The sequence below is a fragment of the Hemitrygon akajei genome, unplaced genomic scaffold (assembly GCF_048418815.1).
Source record: "Hemitrygon akajei unplaced genomic scaffold, sHemAka1.3 Scf000065, whole genome shotgun sequence".
Lineage (NCBI taxonomy): Eukaryota > Metazoa > Chordata > Chondrichthyes > Myliobatiformes > Dasyatidae > Hemitrygon > Hemitrygon akajei.
Window position 1 is genome coordinate 202,774 of NW_027331951.1, and position 18,135 is coordinate 220,908.

The 18,135-nt window shown below is 50.7% G+C and overlaps 1 protein-coding gene across 1 annotated transcript in view; it reads left to right on the plus strand.

Moving 5' to 3' along the window:
- LOC140721956 (ribonuclease inhibitor-like) overlaps nt 1–17,737 on the plus strand; it is a 102,424-nt gene extending 84,687 nt beyond the window's left edge. Inside the window, exons 2-5 of the mRNA XM_073036781.1 lie at nt 15,863–15,949; nt 16,105–16,275; nt 16,431–16,598; nt 16,763–17,737. Coding sequence (XP_072892882.1) covers nt 15,863–15,949; nt 16,105–16,275; nt 16,431–16,598; nt 16,763–16,868 — 532 coding nt within the window. The 3' untranslated portion in view covers nt 16,869–17,737. The remainder of the gene's footprint in view (nt 1–15,862; nt 15,950–16,104; nt 16,276–16,430; nt 16,599–16,762) is intronic.
- Nucleotides 17,738–18,135: the final 398 nt, after the last annotated feature.

Here is an 18,135-nt window from a genome sequence, read left to right on the forward strand (position 1 = left end):
CGTGCTGAACTCTTAATCTCACCTAGTCCCACCTACCCTCCACTCCTTTCCTGTCCATATACCTATCCAACTTTACCTTAAATGACACAACTGAACTGGCCTCTACTACTTCTACAGGAAGCTCATTCCACACAGCTATCACTCTCTGAGTAAAGAAAGACCCCCTCGTGTTTCCCTTAAATTTTGCCCCCTAACTCTCAAATCATGTCCTCTCGTTTGAATCTCCCCTACTCTCAATGGAAACAGCCTATTCACGTCAACTCTATCTATCCCTCTCAACATTTTAAAGACTTCGATCAAATCCCACCTCAACCTTCTACGCTCCAATGAATAGAGACCTAACTTGTTCAACCTTTCCCTGTAACTTAAGTGCTGAAACCCAGGTAACATCCTAGTAAATCGTCTCTGCACTCTCTCTAATTTATTGATATCTTTCCTATAATTCGGTGACCAGAACTGTACACAATATTCCAAATTTGGCCTTACCAATGCCTTGTACAATTTTAACATTACATCCCAACTTCTGTACTCAATGCTCTGATTTATAAAGGCCAGCGTTCCAAAAGCCTTCTTCACCACCCTATCTACATGAGACTCCACCTTCAGGGAACTATGCACAGTTATTCCTAGATCTCTCTGTTCCACTGCATTCCTCAATGCCCTACCAGTTACCCTGTATGTTCTATTTGGATTATTCCTGCCAAAATGCCTCCTGCTGGAAATTTCCTCCCAATCCACCGTCCTACTGTGGGATCTCTATTCCACATCCCCCATCCTCCTGTGGGATCTCTCTTCCCCATCTCCCTTCCTCCTGTGGGATCTCTCTTCCCAATCCCCTTCCTCCTGTGGTATCTCTCTTTCCCATCCCCCTACCTCCTGTTGGATCTCTCTTCCTGATTCTGCTTCCTATTGTGGGATCTCTCTTCCGCATCCAATAACTCCTGCCGGAAATTTCTTCCCAATCCTCCTTCCCTCTGTGGGATCTCTCTTCCACATCCCCCTTCCTCCTGTGGGAACTCTCTTCCCCATCTCCCATCCTCCTGTGGGATCTCTCTTCCCCAGCCCCCTTCCTCCTGTGGGATCTCTCTTCCCCATCTCCCATCCTCCTGTGGGATCTCTCTTCCCCAGCCCCCTTCCTCCTGTGGGATCTCTCTTCCCCATCTCCCATCCTCCTGTGGGATCTCTCTTCCCCAGCCCCATTCCTCCTGTGGGATCTCTCTTCCCCATCTCCCATCCTCCTGTGGGATCTCTCTTCCCCAGCCCCCTACCTCCAGTGGGATCTCTCTTTCCCATTCTCCTTCCTCTTGTGGGATCTCTCTTCCCCATCTCCCTTCCTTCTGTGGGAATTCTCTTCCGGATCCCCTTCCTCCTGTGGTATCTCTCTTTCCCATCCCCCTACCACCTGTTGGATCTCTCTTCCTGATGCTGCTTCCTACTGTGGGATCACTCTTCCCCATCCACCTCCTCCTGCTGGAAATTTCCTCCCCATCCCCCGTCCTCCTGTGGGATCTCTATTCCACATCCCCCATCCTCCTGAGGGATCTCTCTTCCCCATCTCCCTTCCTCCTGTGGGATCTCTCTTCCCAATCCCCTTCCTCCTGTGGTATCTCTCTTTCCCATCCCCCTACCTCCTGTTGGATCTCTCTTCCTGATTCTGCTTCCTATTGTGGGATCTCTCTTCCGCATCCAATAACTCCTGCCGGAAATTTCTTCCCAATCCTCCTTCCCTCTGTGGGATCTCTCTTCCACATCCCCCTTCCTCCTGTGGGATCTCTCTTCCCGATCTCCCATCCTCCTGTGGGATCTCCCTTCCCCAGCCCCCTTCCTCCTGTGGGATCTCTCTTCCCCATCTCCCATCCTCCTGTGGGATCTCTCTTCCCCAGCCCCCTTCCTCCTGTGGGATCTCTCTTCCCCATCTCCCATCCTCCTGTGGGATCTCTCTTCCCCAGCCCCATTCCTCCTGTGGGATCTCTCTTCCCCATCTCCTATCCTCCTGTGGGATCTCTCTTCCCCAGCCCCCTACCTCCAGTGGGATCTCTCTTTCCCATTCTCCTTCCTCTTGTGGGATCTCTCTTCCCCATCTCCCGTCCTCCTGTGGGATCTCTATTCCACATCCCCCATCCTCCTGTGAGATCTCTCTTCCCCATCTCCCTTCCTCCTGTGGGATCTCTCTTCCCAATCCCCTTCCTCCTGTGGTATCTCTCTTTCCCATTCCCCTACCTCCTGTTGGATGTCTCTTCCTAATTCTGCTTCCTATTGTGGGATCTCTCTTCCGCATCCAATACCTCCTGCCGGAAATTTCTTCCCAATCCTCCTTCCCTCTGTGGGATCTCTCCTCCACATCCCCCTTCCTCCTGTGGGATCTCTCTTCCCCATCTCCCATCCTCCTGTGGGATCTCTCTTCCCCAGCCCTCTTCCTCCTGTGGGATCTCTCTTCCCCATCTCCCATCCTCCTGTGGGATCTCTCTTCCCCAGCCCCCTTCCTCCTGTGGGATCTCTCTTCCCCATCTCCCATCCTCCTGTGGGATCTCTCTTCCCCAGCCCCCTATCTCCAGTAGGATCTCTCTTTCCCATTCTCCTTCCTCCTGTGGGATCTCTCTTCCCCAGCCCCATTCCTCCTGTGGGATCTCTCTTCCCCATCTCCCATCCTCCTGTGGGATCTCTCTTCCCCAGCCCCCTACCTGCAGTGGGATCTCTCTTTCCCAATCCCCTTCCTCCTGTGGTATCTCTCTTTCCCATCCCTCTACCTCCTGTTGGATCTCTCTTCCTGATTCTGCTTCCTATTGTGGGATCTCTCTTCCGCATCCAATATCTCCTGCCGGAAATTTCTTCCCAATCCTCCTTCCCTCTGTGGGATCTCTCTTCCACATCCCCCTTCCTCCTGTGGGAACTCTCTTCCCCATCTCCCATCCTCCTGTGGGATCTCTCTTCCCCAGCCCCCTTCCTCCTGTGGGATCTCTCTTCCCCATCTCCCATCCTCCTGTGGGATCTCTCTTCCCCATCTCCCATCCTCCTGTGGGATCTCTCTTCCCCATCTCCCTTCCTCCTGTGGGATCTCTCTTCCCCATCTCCCTTCCTCCTGTGGGATCTCTCTTCCCCATCTCCCATCCTCCTGTGGGATCTCACTTCCCCAGCCCCATTCCTCCTGTGGGATCTCTCTTCGCCATCTCCCATCCTCCTGTGGGATCTCTCTTCCCCAGCCCCCTACCTTCCGTGGGATCTCTCTTTCCCATTCTCCTTCCTCTTGTGGGATCTCTCTTCCCCATCTCCCTTCCTTCTGTGGGAATTCTCTTCCGGATCCCCTTCCTCCTGTGGTATCTCTCTTCCCATCCCCCTACCACCTGTTGGATCTCTCTTCCTGATGCTGCTTCCTACTGTGGGATCACTCTTCCCCATCCACCTCTTCCTGCTGGAAATTTCCTCCCCATCCCCCGTCCTCCTGTGGGATCTCTATTCCACATCCCGCATCCTCCTGTGGGATCTCTCTTCCCCATCTCCCTTCCTTCTGTGGGAATTCTCTTCCGGATCCCCTTCCTCCTGTGGTATCTCTCTTCCCATCCCCCTACCACCTGTTGGATCTCTCTTCCTGATGCTGCTTCCTACTGTGGGATCACTCTTCCCCATCCACTTCCTCCTGCAGGAAATTTCCTCCCCATCCCCCGTCCTCCTGTGGGACAATAGACAATAGTTGCAGAAGTAGACCATTCGGCTCTTCGAGCCTGCACCGCCATTTTGAGATCATGGCTGATCATCTACTATCAATACCCGGTTCCTGCCTTGTCCCGATATCCCTTGATTCCCCTATCCATAAGATAGCTATCTAGCTTCTTCTTGAAAGCATCCAGCGAATTGGCCTCCACTTCCTTCCAAGGCAGTACATTCCAGACACCCACAACTCTCTGGGAGAAATTTTTCCTTAACTCTGTCCTAAATGACCTACCCCTTATTCTCAAACCATGCCCTCTGCTACTGGACTCTCCCAGCATCTGGAACATATTTCCTGCCTCTATCTTGTCCAGTCCCTTAAACCTCTATGTTTCAATCAGATCCCTTCTCAATCTCCTTAATTCCAGTGTGTACAAGCCCAGTCTCTCTAACCTCTCTGCGTAAGACAGTCCAGAGATCCCAGGAATTAACCTCGTAAATCTACGCTGCACTTCCTCTACAGCCAGGATGTCCTTCCTTAACCCTGGAGACCAAAACTGTACACAATACTCCAGCTGTGGTCTCACCAGGGCTCTGTACAAATGCAAGAGGATTTCCTTGCTCTTGTACTCAATTCCCTTTGTAATAAAGGCCAACATTCCATTAGCCTTCTGCACTGCCTGCTGCACTTGCTCATTCACCTTCAGTGACTGATGAACAAGGACTCCTAGATCTCTCTGTATTTCTCCCTTACCTAACTCTACACCGTTCAGATAATAATCTGCCTTCCTGTGCTTACTCCCAATGTGGATAACCTCACACTTATTCACATTAAACGTCATCTGCCAAGTATCTGCCCACTCACCCAGCTTATCCAAGTCACCCTGAATTCTCCTAACATCCTCATCACATGTCACACTGCCACCCAGCTTAGTATCATCAGCAAATTTGCTGATGTTATTCTCAATGGCTTTATCTAAAACATTGATGTAAATTGTAAACAGCTGTGGTCCCAATACCGAGCCCTATGGCACCCCACTAGTCACCACCTGCCATTCCGAGAAACACCCATTCACCGCTACCCTTTGCTTTCTATCTGCCAAAAAGTTTTCTATCCATGTCAATGTCTTTCCCCCGATGCCCTGAGCTTTGATTTTACCCACCAATCTCCTATGTGGGACCTTATCAAATGCCTTCTGAAAATCGAGGTACACTACATCCACTGGATCTCACCCGTCTTTAACTTCCTGGTTACATCCTCGAAAAACTCCAACAGATTAGTCAAGCATGATTTACCCTTGGTAAATCCATGCTGGCTCGTCCCAATCCTATCACTGCTATCTAGATATGCCACAATTTCATCCTTAATAGATAGATAGATAGATAGATAGATACTTTATTCATCCCCATGGGGAAATTCAACTTTTTTTTTCCAATGTCCCATACACTTGTTGTAGCAAAACTAATTACATACAATACTTAACTCAGTAAAAAAAAAATATGATATGCATCTAAATCACTATCTCAAAAAGCATTAATAATAGCTTTTAAAAAGTTCTTAAGTCCTGGCGGTTGAATTGTAAAGCCTAATGGCATTGGGGAGTATTGACCTCTTCATCCTGTCTGAGGAGCATTGCATCGATAATAATGGACTCTAGCATCTTCCCCACCACAGATGTCAGGCTGACAGGTCGATAGTTCTGTTTTCTCCCTCCCTCCTTTCTTAAAAAATGGGATAACATTAGCCATTCTCAAATCCTCAGGAACTGATCCTGAATCTAAGGAACATTGGAAAATGATTACCAATGCATCCGCAATTTCCAGGGCCACTTCCTTTAGTACCCTAGGATGCAGACCATCTGGACCTGGGGATTTGTCAGCCTTCAGCCCCATCAGTCTACTCATCACCGTTTCCTTCCTAATGTCAATCTGTTTCATTTCCTCTGTTACCCTATGTCCTTGGCCCATCCATACATCTGGGAGATTGCTTGTGTCTTCCCTAGTGAAGACAGATCTAAAGTACTCATTAAATTCTTCTGCCATTTCTCTGTTTCCCATAACAATTTCACCCAATTCATTCTTCAAGGGCCCAACATTGTTCTTAACTATCTTCTTTCTCTTCACATACGTAAAAAGCTTTTGCTATCTTCCTTTATATTCCTGGCTAGCTTGCGTTCATACCTAATTTTATTCTCCCCGTATTGCCTTTTAAGTTAAGTTCTGTTGTTCTTTAAAAACTTCCCAATCATCTGTCCTCCCACTCACCTTAGCTCTGTCATACTTCCTTTTTTTTTAAATGCTATTCAATCTCTGACTTCCTTTGTCAACCACTGTGGCCCCTTTCCCCCCTTTGAATCCTTCCTTCTCTGGGGATGAACTGATTTTGCACCTTGTGCATTATTCCCAAGAATACCTGCCATTGCTGTTCCACTGTCTTTTCTGCTAGGATATCCGTCCAGTCAACTTTAGCCAGCTCCTCCCTCATGGCTCCATAGTTTCCCCTGTTCAACTGCAACACTGACACCTCCGAGCTGCCCTTATCCTTCTCAAACTGTAGATAAAAGCATACCATGTTATGGTCACTACCTCCTAATGGCTCCTTTACTTCAAGATAGCTTATCAAATCCTGTTCATTACACAAGACTAAATCCAGAACAGCCTTGTCCCTGGTCGGCTCTCGTATAAGCTGTTCCAAGAATGCATCCCGTAGGCACTCTACAAACCCCCTATCCTGAGGTCCAGCACCAAACTGTTTCTCCCAGTTCACCTGCATGTTGAAATTCCCCATCCTCCTACCTCCTGTGGGATCTCTTTTCCACATCCATTTCCTCCTGTGGGATCTCTCTTCCCCATCCCCCCTCCTTCTATGGGATCTCTCTTCCCCATCCCCCTACCTCCTGTTGGATCTCTCTTCCTGATTCTGCTTCCTATTGTGGGATCTCTCTTCCCCAGCCCCCTTCCTCCAGTGGGATCTCTCTTTCCCATTCTCCTTCCTCTTGTGGGATCTCTCTTCCCCATCTCCCTTCCTTCTGTGGGAATTCTCTTCCGGATCCCCTTCCTCCTGTGGTATCTCTCTTTCCCATCCCCCTACCACCTGTTGGATCTCTCTTCCTGATGCTGCTTCCGACTCTGGGATCACTCTTCCCCATCCACCTCCTATAACCATATAACAATCACAGCACGGAAACAGGCCATTCCGGCCCTCCTAGTCCGTGCTGAACTCTTAATCTCACCTAGTCCCACCTACCCTCCACTCCTTTCCTGTCCATATACCTATCCAACTTTACCTTAAATGACACAACTGAACTGGCCTCTACTACTTCTACAGGAAGCTCATTCCACACAGCTATCACTCTCTGAGTAAAGAAAGACCCCCTCGTGTTTCCCTTAAATTTTGCCCCCTAACTCTCAAATCATGTCCTCTCGTTTGAATCTCCCCTACTCTCAATGGAAACAGCCTATTCACGTCAACTCTATCTATCCCTCTCAACATTTTAAAGACTTCGATCAAATCCCACCTCAACCTTCTACGCTCCAATGAATAGAGACCTAACTTGTTCAACCTTTCCCTGTAACTTAAGTGCTGAAACCCAGGTAACATCCTAGTAAATCGTCTCTGCACTCTCTCTAATTTATTGATATCTTTCCTATAATTCGGTGACCAGAACTGTACACAATATTCCAAATTTGGCCTTACCAATGCCTTGTACAATTTTAACATTACATCCCAACTTCTGTACTCAATGCTCTGATTTATAAAGGCCAGCGTTCCAAAAGCCTTCTTCACCACCCTATCTACATGAGACTCCACCTTCAGGGAACTATGCACAGTTATTCCTAGATCTCTCTGTTCCACTGCATTCCTCAATGCCCTACCAGTTACCCTGTATGTTCTATTTGGATTATTCCTGCCAAAATGCCTCCTGCTGGAAATTTCCTCCCAATCCACCGTCCTACTGTGGGATCTCTATTCCACATCCCCCATCCTCCTGTGGGATCTCTCTTCCCCATCTCCCTTCCTCCTGTGGGATCTCTCTTCCCAATCCCCTTCCTCCTGTGGTATCTCTCTTTCCCATCCCCCTACCTCCTGTTGGATCTCTCTTCCTGATTCTGCTTCCTATTGTGGGATCTCTCTTCCGCATCCAATAACTCCTGCCGGAAATTTCTTCCCAATCCTCCTTCCCTCTGTGGGATCTCTCTTCCACATCCCCCTTCCTCCTGTGGGAACTCTCTTCCCCATCTCCCATCCTCCTGTGGGATCTCTCTTCCCCAGCCCCCTTCCTCCTGTGGGATCTCTCTTCCCCATCTCCCATCCTCCTGTGGGATCTCTCTTCCCCAGCCCCCTTCCTCCTGTGGGATCTCTCTTCCCCATCTCCCATCCTCCTGTGGGATCTCTCTTCCCCAGCCCCATTCCTCCTGTGGGATCTCTCTTCCCCATCTCCCATCCTCCTGTGGGATCTCTCTTCCCCAGCCCCCTACCTCCAGTGGGATCTCTCTTTCCCATTCTCCTTCCTCTTGTGGGATCTCTCTTCCCCATCTCCCTTCCTTCTGTGGGAATTCTCTTCCGGATCCCCTTCCTCCTGTGGTATCTCTCTTTCCCATCCCCCTACCACCTGTTGGATCTCTCTTCCTGATGCTGCTTCCTACTGTGGGATCACTCTTCCCCATCCACCTCCTCCTGCTGGAAATTTCCTCCCCATCCCCCGTCCTCCTGTGGGATCTCTATTCCACATCCCCCATCCTCCTGAGGGATCTCTCTTCCCCATCTCCCTTCCTCCTGTGGGATCTCTCTTCCCAATCCCCTTCCTCCTGTGGTATCTCTCTTTCCCATCCCCCTACCTCCTGTTGGATCTCTCTTCCTGATTCTGCTTCCTATTGTGGGATCTCTCTTCTGCATCCAATAACTCCTGCCGGAAATTTCTTCCCAATCCTCCTTCCCTCTGTGGGATCTCTCTTCCACATCCCCCTTCCTCCTGTGGGATCTCTCTTCCCGATCTCCCATCCTCCTGTGGGATCTCCCTTCCCCAGCCCCCTTCCTCCTGTGGGATCTCTCTTCCCCATCTCCCATCCTCCTGTGGGATCTCTCTTCCCCAGCCCCCTTCCTCCTGTGGGATCTCTCTTCCCCATCTCCCATCCTCCTGTGGGATCTCTCTTCCCCAGCCCCATTCCTCCTGTGGGATCTCTCTTCCCCATCTCCTATTCTCCTGTGGGATCTCTCTTCCCCAGCCCCCTACCTCCAGTGGGATCTCTCTTTCCCATTCTCCTTCCTCTTGTGGGATCTCTCTTCCCCATCTCCCGTCCTCCTGTGGGATCTCTATTCCACATCCCCCATCCTCCTGTGAGATCTCTCTTCCCCATCTCCCTTCCTCCTGTGGGATCTCTCTTCCCAATCCCCTTCCTCCTGTGGTATCTCTCTTTCCCATTCCCCTACCTCCTGTTGGATGTCTCTTCCTAATTCTGCTTCCTATTGTGGGATCTCTCTTCCGCATCCAATACCTCCTGCCGGAAATTTCTTCCCAATCCTCCTTCCCTCTGTGGGATCTCTCCTCCACATCCCCCTTCCTCCTGTGGGATCTCTCTTCCCCATCTCCCATCCTCCTGTGGGATCTCTCTTCCCCAGCCCTCTTCCTCCTGTGGGATCTCTCTTCCCCATCTCCCATCCTCCTGTGGGATCTCTCTTCCCCAGCCCCCTTCCTCCTGTGGGATCTCTCTTCCCCATCTCCCATCCTCCTGTGGGATCTCTCTTCCCCAGCCCCCTATCTCCAGTAGGATCTCTCTTTCCCATTCTCCTTCCTCCTGTGGGATCTCTCTTCCCCAGCCCCATTCCTCCTGTGGGATCTCTCTTCCCCATCTCCCATCCTCCTGTGGGATCTCTCTTCCCCAGCCCCCTACCTGCAGTGGGATCTCTCTTTCCCAATCCCCTTCCTCCTGTGGTATCTCTCTTTCCCATCCCTCTACCTCCTGTTGGATCTCTCTTCCTGATTCTGCTTCCTATTGTGGGATCTCTCTTCCGCATCCAATATCTCCTGCCGGAAATTTCTTCCCAATCCTCCTTCCCTCTGTGGGATCTCTCTTCCACATCCCCCTTCCTCCTGTGGGAACTCTCTTCCCCATCTCCCATCCTCCTGTGGGATCTCTCTTCCCCAGCCCCCTTCCTCCTGTGGGATCTCTCTTCCCCATCTCCCATCCTCCTGTGGGATCTCTCTTCCCCATCTCCCATCCTCCTGTGGGATCTCTCTTCCCCATCTCCCTTCCTCCTGTGGGATCTCTCTTCCCCATCTCCCTTCCTCCTGTGGGATCTCTCTTCCCCATCTCCCATCCTCCTGTGGGATCTCACTTCCCCAGCCCCATTCCTCCTGTGGGATCTCTCTTCGCCATCTCCCATCCTCCTGTGGGATCTCTCTTCCCCAGCCCCCTACCTTCCGTGGGATCTCTCTTTCCCATTCTCCTTCCTCTTGTGGGATCTCTCTTCCCCATCTCCCTTCCTTCTGTGGGAATTCTCTTCCGGATCCCCTTCCTCCTGTGGTATCTCTCTTCCCATCCCCCTACCACCTGTTGGATCTCTCTTCCTGATGCTGCTTCCTACTGTGGGATCACTCTTCCCCATCCACCTCTTCCTGCTGGAAATTTCCTCCCCATCCCCCGTCCTCCTGTGGGATCTCTATTCCACATCCCGCATCCTCCTGTGGGATCTCTCTTCCCCATCCCCCTTCCTCCTGTGGGACAATAGACAATAGTTGCAGAAGTAGACCATTCGGCTCTTCGAGCCTGCACCGCCATTTTGAGATCATGGCTGATCATCTACTATCAATACCCGGTTCCTGCCTTGTCCCGATATCCCTTGATTCCCCTATCCATAAGATAGCTATCTAGCTTCTTCTTGAAAGCATCCAGCGAATTGACCTCCACTTCCTTCCAAGGCAGTACATTCCAGACACCCACAACTCTCTGGGAGAAATTTTTCCTTAACTCTGTCCTAAATGACCTACCCCTTATTCTCAAACCATGCCCTCTGCTACTGGACTCTCCCAGCATCTGGAACATATTTCCTGCCTCTATCTTGTCCAGTCCCTTAAACCTCTATGTTTCAATCAGATCCCTTCTCAATCTCCTTAATTCCAGTGTGTACAAGCCCAGTCTCTCTAACCTCTCTGCGTAAGACAGTCCAGAGATCCCAGGAATTAACCTCGTAAATCTACGCTGCACTTCCTCTACAGCCAGGATGTCCTTCCTTAACCCTGGAGACCAAAACTGTACACAATACTCCAGCTGTGGTCTCACCAGGGCTCTGTACAAATGCAAGAGGATTTCCTTGCTCTTGTACTCAATTCCCTTTGTAATAAAGGCCAACATTCCATTAGCCTTCTGCACTGCCTGCTGCACTTGCTCATTCACCTTCAGTGACTGATGAACAAGGACTCCTAGATCTCTCTGTATTTCTCCCTTACCTTACTCTACACCGTTCAGATAATAATCTGCCTTCCTGTGCTTACTCCCAATGTGGATAACCTCACACTTATTCACATTAAACGTCATCTGCCAAGTATCTGCCCACTCACCCAGCTTATCCAAGTCACCCTGAATTCTCCTAACATCCTCATCACATGTCACACTGCCACCCAGCTTAGTATCATCAGCAAATTTGCTGATGTTATTCTCAATGGCTTTATCTAAAACATTGATGTAAATTGTAAACAGCTGTGGTCCCAATACCGAGCCCTGTGGCACCCCACTAGTCACCACCTGCCATTCTGAGAAACACCCATTCACCGCAACCCTTTGCTTTCTATCTGCCAACCAGTTTTCTATCCATGTCAATATCTTCCCCCCAATGCCATGAGCTCTGATTTTACCCACCAATCTCCTATGTGGGACCTTATCAAATGCCTTCTGAAAATCGAGGTACACTACATCCACTGGATCTCACCCGTCTAACTTCCTGGTTACATACTCGAAAAACTCCAACAGATTAGTCAAGCATGATTTACCCTTGGTAAATCCATGCTGGCTCGGCCCAATCCTATCACTGCTATCTAGATATGCCACTATTTCATCCTTAATAATGGACACTAGCATCTTCCCCACCACTGATGTCAGGATGACAGGTTGTTAGTTCGCTGTTTTCTCCCTCCCTCCTTTCTTAAAAAATGGGATAACATTAGCCATTCTCCAATCCTCAGGAACTGATCCTGAATCTAAGGAACATTGGAAAATGATTACCAATGCATCCGCAATTTTCAGGGCCACCTCCTTTAGTACCCTAGGATGCAGACCATCTGGACCTGGGGATTTGTCAGCCTTCAGACCCATCAGTCTACTCATCACCGTTTCCTTCCTAATGTCAATCTGTTTCATTTCCTCTGTTACCCTATGTCCTTGGCCCATCCATACATCTGGGAGATTGCTTGTGTCTTCCTTAGTGAAAACAGATCTAAAGTACTCATTAAATTTTTCTGCCATTTCTCTGTTTCCCATAACAATTTCACCCAATTCATTCTTCAAGGGCCCAACATTGTTCTTAACTATCTTCTTTCTCTTCACATACCTAAAAAAGCTTTTGCTATCTTCCTTTATATTCCTGGCTAGCTTGCGTTCGTACCTCATTTTTTTCTCCCCGTATTGCCTTTTTAGTTAAGTTCTGTTGTTCCTTAAAAACTTCCCAATCATCTGTCCTCCCACTCAGCTTAGCTCTGTCATACTTCCTTTTTTTTTAATGCTATGCAATCTCTGACTTCCTTTGTCAACCACTGTGGCCCCTTTCCCCCCTTTGAATCCTTCCTTCTCTGGGGATGAACTGATTTTGCACCTTGTGCATTATTCCCAAGAATACCTGCCATTGCTGTTCCACTGTCTTTTCTGCTAGGCATTCCGTCCAGTCAACTTTGGCCAGATCCTCCCTCATGGCTCCATAGTTTCCCCTGTTCAACTGCAACACTGACACCTCCAAGCTGCCCTTATCCTTCTCAAACTGTAGATAAAAACATATCATGTTATGGACACTACCTCCTAATGGCTCTTTTGCTTCAAGATCACTTATCAAACCCTGTTCATTACACAAGACTAAATCCAGAATAGCCTTGTCCCTGGTCGGCTCTCGTACAAGCTGTTCCAAGAATGCATCCCGTAGGCACTCTACAAACTCCCTATCCTGGGGTCCAGCACCAAACTGTTTCTCCCAGTTCACCTGTATGTTGAAATTACCCATCCCTCTTCCTCCTGTGGGATCTCTTTTTCACCATCCATTTCCTCCTGTGGGATCTCTCTTCCCCATCCCCTTCCTCCTGAGGGATCTCTCTTCCCCATCCCCCCTCCTTCTATGGGATCTCTCTTCCTCATCCCCTTCCTCCTGTGAGATATCTCTTCCCCATCCCCCTCCTTTTGTGGGATCTCTCTTCCCCATCTCCCTTCCTCCTGTGGGATCTCTCTTCCGGATCCCCTTCCTCCTGTGGTATCTCTTTCCCATCCCCCTACCTCCTGTGGGATCTCTCTTCCCCATCCCCCTTCCTCCTGTGGTATCTCTTTTTCCCATCACCCTACCTCCTGTTGGATCTCTCTTCCTGATTCTGCTTCCTATTGTGGGATCTCTCTTCCCCATCCAATTCCTCCTGCCGGAAATTTCTTCCCCATCCCCTTCCTCCTGTGGGATCTCTCTTCCCCATCCCCCTTCCTCCAGAGAGATCACTGTTCCCCAACGTCCTTCCTTCTGTGGGATATCTCTTCCCCATCCGCCTTCCTCCTGTGGGTTCTCTCTTCCACATCCCCTTCCTCCTGTGGGATCTCCCTGCCCCATCCGACTTCCCCCTGTGGGGTCTCTCCGTCCCATTGCCCTTCCTCCCGTAGGATCTCTTTCCTAACCCCCGCCCTCCTGTAGGATGTTTCTTCCCCATTCTCCTTCCTCCTGTCGGATCTCTCTTCCCCATCCCCTTCCTCCTGTAGGATCTCTCTTCCCCATCCACCTCTTCTTGTGGGATCTCTCTACCCCATCGCCCTTCCTCATGTGGGATCTCTCTTCCCTATCCCCCTTTCCTCCGGAGGGATCTCATTTTCCCCATCCATTTCCACCTGTGGGATCTCTCTTCCCCATCATCCTTCATCCTGTGGGATCTCTCTTCCCCATCATCCTTCATCCTGTGGGATCTCTCTTCCCTATCCCCCTTTCCTCCTGTGGGATCTCTCTTCCCCATCTCCTTCCTGTGGGATCTCTCTTCCCCATCCCCCTTCCTCCTGTGGCATCTCTCTTCCCCATCATCCTTCATCCTGTGGGATCTCACTTACCCATCATCCTTCATCCTGTGGGATCTCTCTTCCCTATCCCCCTTTCCTCCTGTGGGATCTCTCTTCCCTATCCCCCTTTCCTCCGGAGGGATCTCTTTTTCCCCATCCATTTCCACCTGTGGGATCTCTCTTCCACATCCCCCTTCCTACTGTGGGATCTCTCTTCCCATCACCTTTCCACCTGTGGGATCTCTCTACCCCATCCCTCTTCCTCCTGTGGGATCTCACTTACCCATCCCCCTTCCTCCTGTGGGATCTCTCTTCCCCATCCTCCTTCCTCCTGTGGGATCTCTCGTCCCCATCCCCCATCCTCCTGTGGGATCTCTCTTCCCCATCCCCCTACCTCCTGTTGGATCTCTCTTCCTGATTCTGCTTCCTACTGTGGGATCACTCTTCCCCATCCACTTCCTCCTGCTGGAAATTTCTTCCCCATCCCCCTTTCTCCGGAGGGATCTCTCATTGCCTTCCCCTTCTCCCGTGGGATCTCTCCTGCTGATTCCGTTTCCGACTGTGGGATCTTTCTTCCCAATCTCTTTCACCCTGTGGGATCTCTTCCCCATCCTCCTTCCTCCTGTGGGATCTCTTCCCCATCCTCCTTCCTCCTGTGGGGTCTCTCTTCCCCATCCCCATCCTCCTGTTGGATCTCTCTTCCCCATCTCCTTCCTCCTATGGGACCTCTTCCCCATTCCCCTTCCACCTGTGGGATCTCTCTTCCCCATCCACCTTCCTCCTGTGGGATCTCTCCTTCCCATTCCCTTTCCTCCCATAGGATCTCTCTTTCCTAACCCCTTCCACCTGTGGGAACTCTCTTCCCCATCCCCCCAACTCCTGCGGCATCTCCTTTCCTCATCCCTTCCTTCCTTTGGGATCACTTTTCCCCATCCCCCTTCCTCCTGTGGGATCTCTTTTTCCCCATCCATTTCCTCCTGTGGGATCTCTTCCCCATCCTTCCTCCTGTGGGATCTCTTCCCCATCCTCCTTCCTCCTGTGGGATCTCTCTTCCCCATCCCTGTCCTCCTGTTGGATCTCTCTTCCCCATCTCCTTCCTCCTATGGGACCTCTTCCCCATCCCCTTCTTCCTGTGGGATCTCCCTTCCCCATCCCACTTCTTCCTGCCAGATCTCATTTCCTCATCCCCTCCCTCCTGTGTGATATCTCTTCCCCATCCCTTTCTTCCTGTGGGATATCTCCTCCCCATCCCCTTCCTCCTGTAGATCTCTTTTCCCAATCTCCTTTCTCCTGTGGGATCTCTTTTCCTGATTCAGCTTCCTACTGCGGGATCTCTCTTCCCCATCCACTTCCTCCTCTAGGATCTCTCTTCCCCTTTCCTCTTCCTCCTGTGGGATATCTCTTTCCCATCCTCTTCCTCCTGTGGGATCTCTCATCCCCATCCCCCTTCCTCCTGTGGGATCTCTCATCCTCATCCCCCTTTCTCCTGTGGGATCTCTCTTCCCCGTCCCCCGGTGGGATCTCTCCTTCCCCATCCCCCCATAACTGAGGTATCTCTTTTCCCCATCCCACTTCCTCCTGTGGGATCTCGTTTCCCCATCCCTTTCCTCTTGTGTCTTTCCATCCGTTCCCTCAGGTGGGGTCTCTTCCTCCATTTCCCATCGACATTTCCCGATTTACAAAGCTTCCTCACTGTGGGGCTATATCACCCCCATCCCTGCCCCTTCTGACACTCTGTGGTCAGTAACACTTTTCTAGGCAACGGAGAACGAGACAGAAAATGTGGAGTTCACAGGGTCACAGCAACAGACTAAATGACTGACATTGGGTGAATACCCTGGAGCTGGGCAGTGAGGGACATTGACAGTGATGGGAACTCCGATCAGTGATTTACGGAAGGGTTTAATGTTTCCTGAAATATCCGCTTGAGAGAATTACCCTCAGTCCCACGGTTTGTATCACTTTGTTCATCAATTTGTCTGTTTGTGTTTAGACTTGGGGCGAATGACCTGGGAGATTCAGGAGTGAAACTGGTCTCTGCGGCTCTGAGGAACCCGGAGTGTAAAATACAGAAACTGCGGTAAGTACCAGACTGTGGGAGATTGTGTTTACAGTCACTGGGTGTCTGACACTGAACATTAATGAAATCAGTAATAGTGTTACTGATAAACACTGGGGATCTGTACCGTCTCCTGTCTCTCTGTGTCCTTCACCCTCACTCTCTCTCATCTCCAGGATGAGGAATGTCGGTCTCACAGATTCTGGTGCCGAGGATTTCGCCTCCGCTCTCAGTACAAATCGATCACTGACGGAGCTGGACCTGAGTGATAATGAACTGGGAGATTCAGGAGTGAAACTGGTGTCTGCGGCTCTGGTGAACTCGGAGTGTAAAATACAGAAACTGCGGTAAGTACCAGACTGTGGGAGATTGTGTTTACAGTCACTGGGTGTCTGACATTGAACGTTAATGTAATCAGTAATTGTGTTACTGATAAACACTGGGGATCTGTACCGTCTCCTGTCTCTCTGTGTCCTTCACCCTCACTCTCTCTCATCTCCAGGATGAGGAATGTCGGTCTCACAGATTCTGGGGCCGAGGATCTCGTCTCCGCTCTCAGTACAAAACCATCACTGACGGAGCTGGACCTGAGATCAAACTCTCTGACAGACGGATCTGTCCCCGGTCTCCGCCGCCTCATACTGACCCTCCCGAGTCTGAAGCTGATCTGGTGAGTGTTTGTGTTAATGTTCAATGTGATAAAATGTCAGCGGATCCGCGGGTTTTCTGGTGATATTTGTCTGTGAGTGTTGTTGAAACATTAACCCCGGTCCCCTGTTACTGACACTGTTGTGTAATCTGTTTATTTCATCTTCATTCTCCCATCTGTTTCAGGCTGTGGGTGAATCGGTTCAGTCAGACCGGGATGAAGGAACTGAGATCTCTGCAGGAAGTCAGACCCGGACTGACAGTGTGGATCTGTGAACTTCTGAATGTGTGAACATCCCCGCCCGCGGGATGGAGCCGATTCCCCGCTTTAACTCCCCCCTCCCCTTTAACTCCCCACTCCCCTTTAACTCCCCCTCCCCTTTAACTCCCGCCCTTACCTTTAACGGCCGCGCGCCGGGGCTGATTCCCAACGGTTTTAACGGAACTGGCTCCGGTCTCGAGCTCGGTGATATCGGAAGCGCTCCCGCGGTGACGCACTCCGCCGGATGTGCCGGTCCGAGACTCGCTCGCGTGACACCCCGGGGAATTACCCGGACAGGAGGAGCCCGGGGGGGGGCCGGAGCTCAGTCTGGGACACCGGTGTCCCGGGAGAGAATTCTTTTGCTCCCGTTGCCGAGGACGGTGCATTCGGCAGTCTGGCCGATACAATGGTGTTAAATTGACAAATCCCTCGGCAATGGCCTCGGATCCGCAGCGATCCCGGACACGGCCCTGAAGTGTGATTGGATGCAGAGTGACGGTGAGAAACGGGACTGATTAATCTACCGGTCACCCGTTGTTACCGGTCAGTTAATTGTGAGTGAGTCGGGAACAGTGTGGCGACCCACTTTCTGCGCAGGCGCATAGACTCACAAATAGCCAGCGCGGTGAGCACCTCTGACGTCATTTCCGCTCGGAGAGGGCGGGCACTCGGGATTAAATGCGCAGGCGCATCGGCTCACAAATACCCAGGGATTAAATGCCAGCGCCGCGAAGTTTGAATAAACTAGTCTGGAACAGACTCACCGACTGCGTGTTGTTGTCTCTCGCTCTGTACATAGTACATCGCTACAACAGTGTATTTATTCCCGCAAGTCAGCAGCTCACATACTGTTTAATTATCATTTATCATGATGAAATCAATAAACCGCTGTAACTTCCTGCCTTGGTGTCGGACTTGAGTTTGTTTGAGGTTTCCGCTGCCCCCCGCACCCTGTGCACTGTAACAGTGGGTCGGAGCTCCTCACACTGACACAGTAGCGTCTCAGCTCCAGGCTGAGGGAGGTCGGACTGGCAGAGACTGGGTGCCCAGGATCTCGTCTCAAATTAACCCCCTTCCTGGCTAACCGTCCCCCTCCTGTACCCCGCAGACAGTTAATATCGGCTCGAATATCAGACGTGAGTCACTGAGGTCCCGAGTACGAGACGGATGGAGGATGGAATACCGGCGTGAAACACAGAGTGAAGCCCCCTCCACACCATCCCATCACACACTCCCGGGATCAGACACAGAGTGAATCTCCCTCCACACCGACCCATCACACACTCCCGGGGTGAGA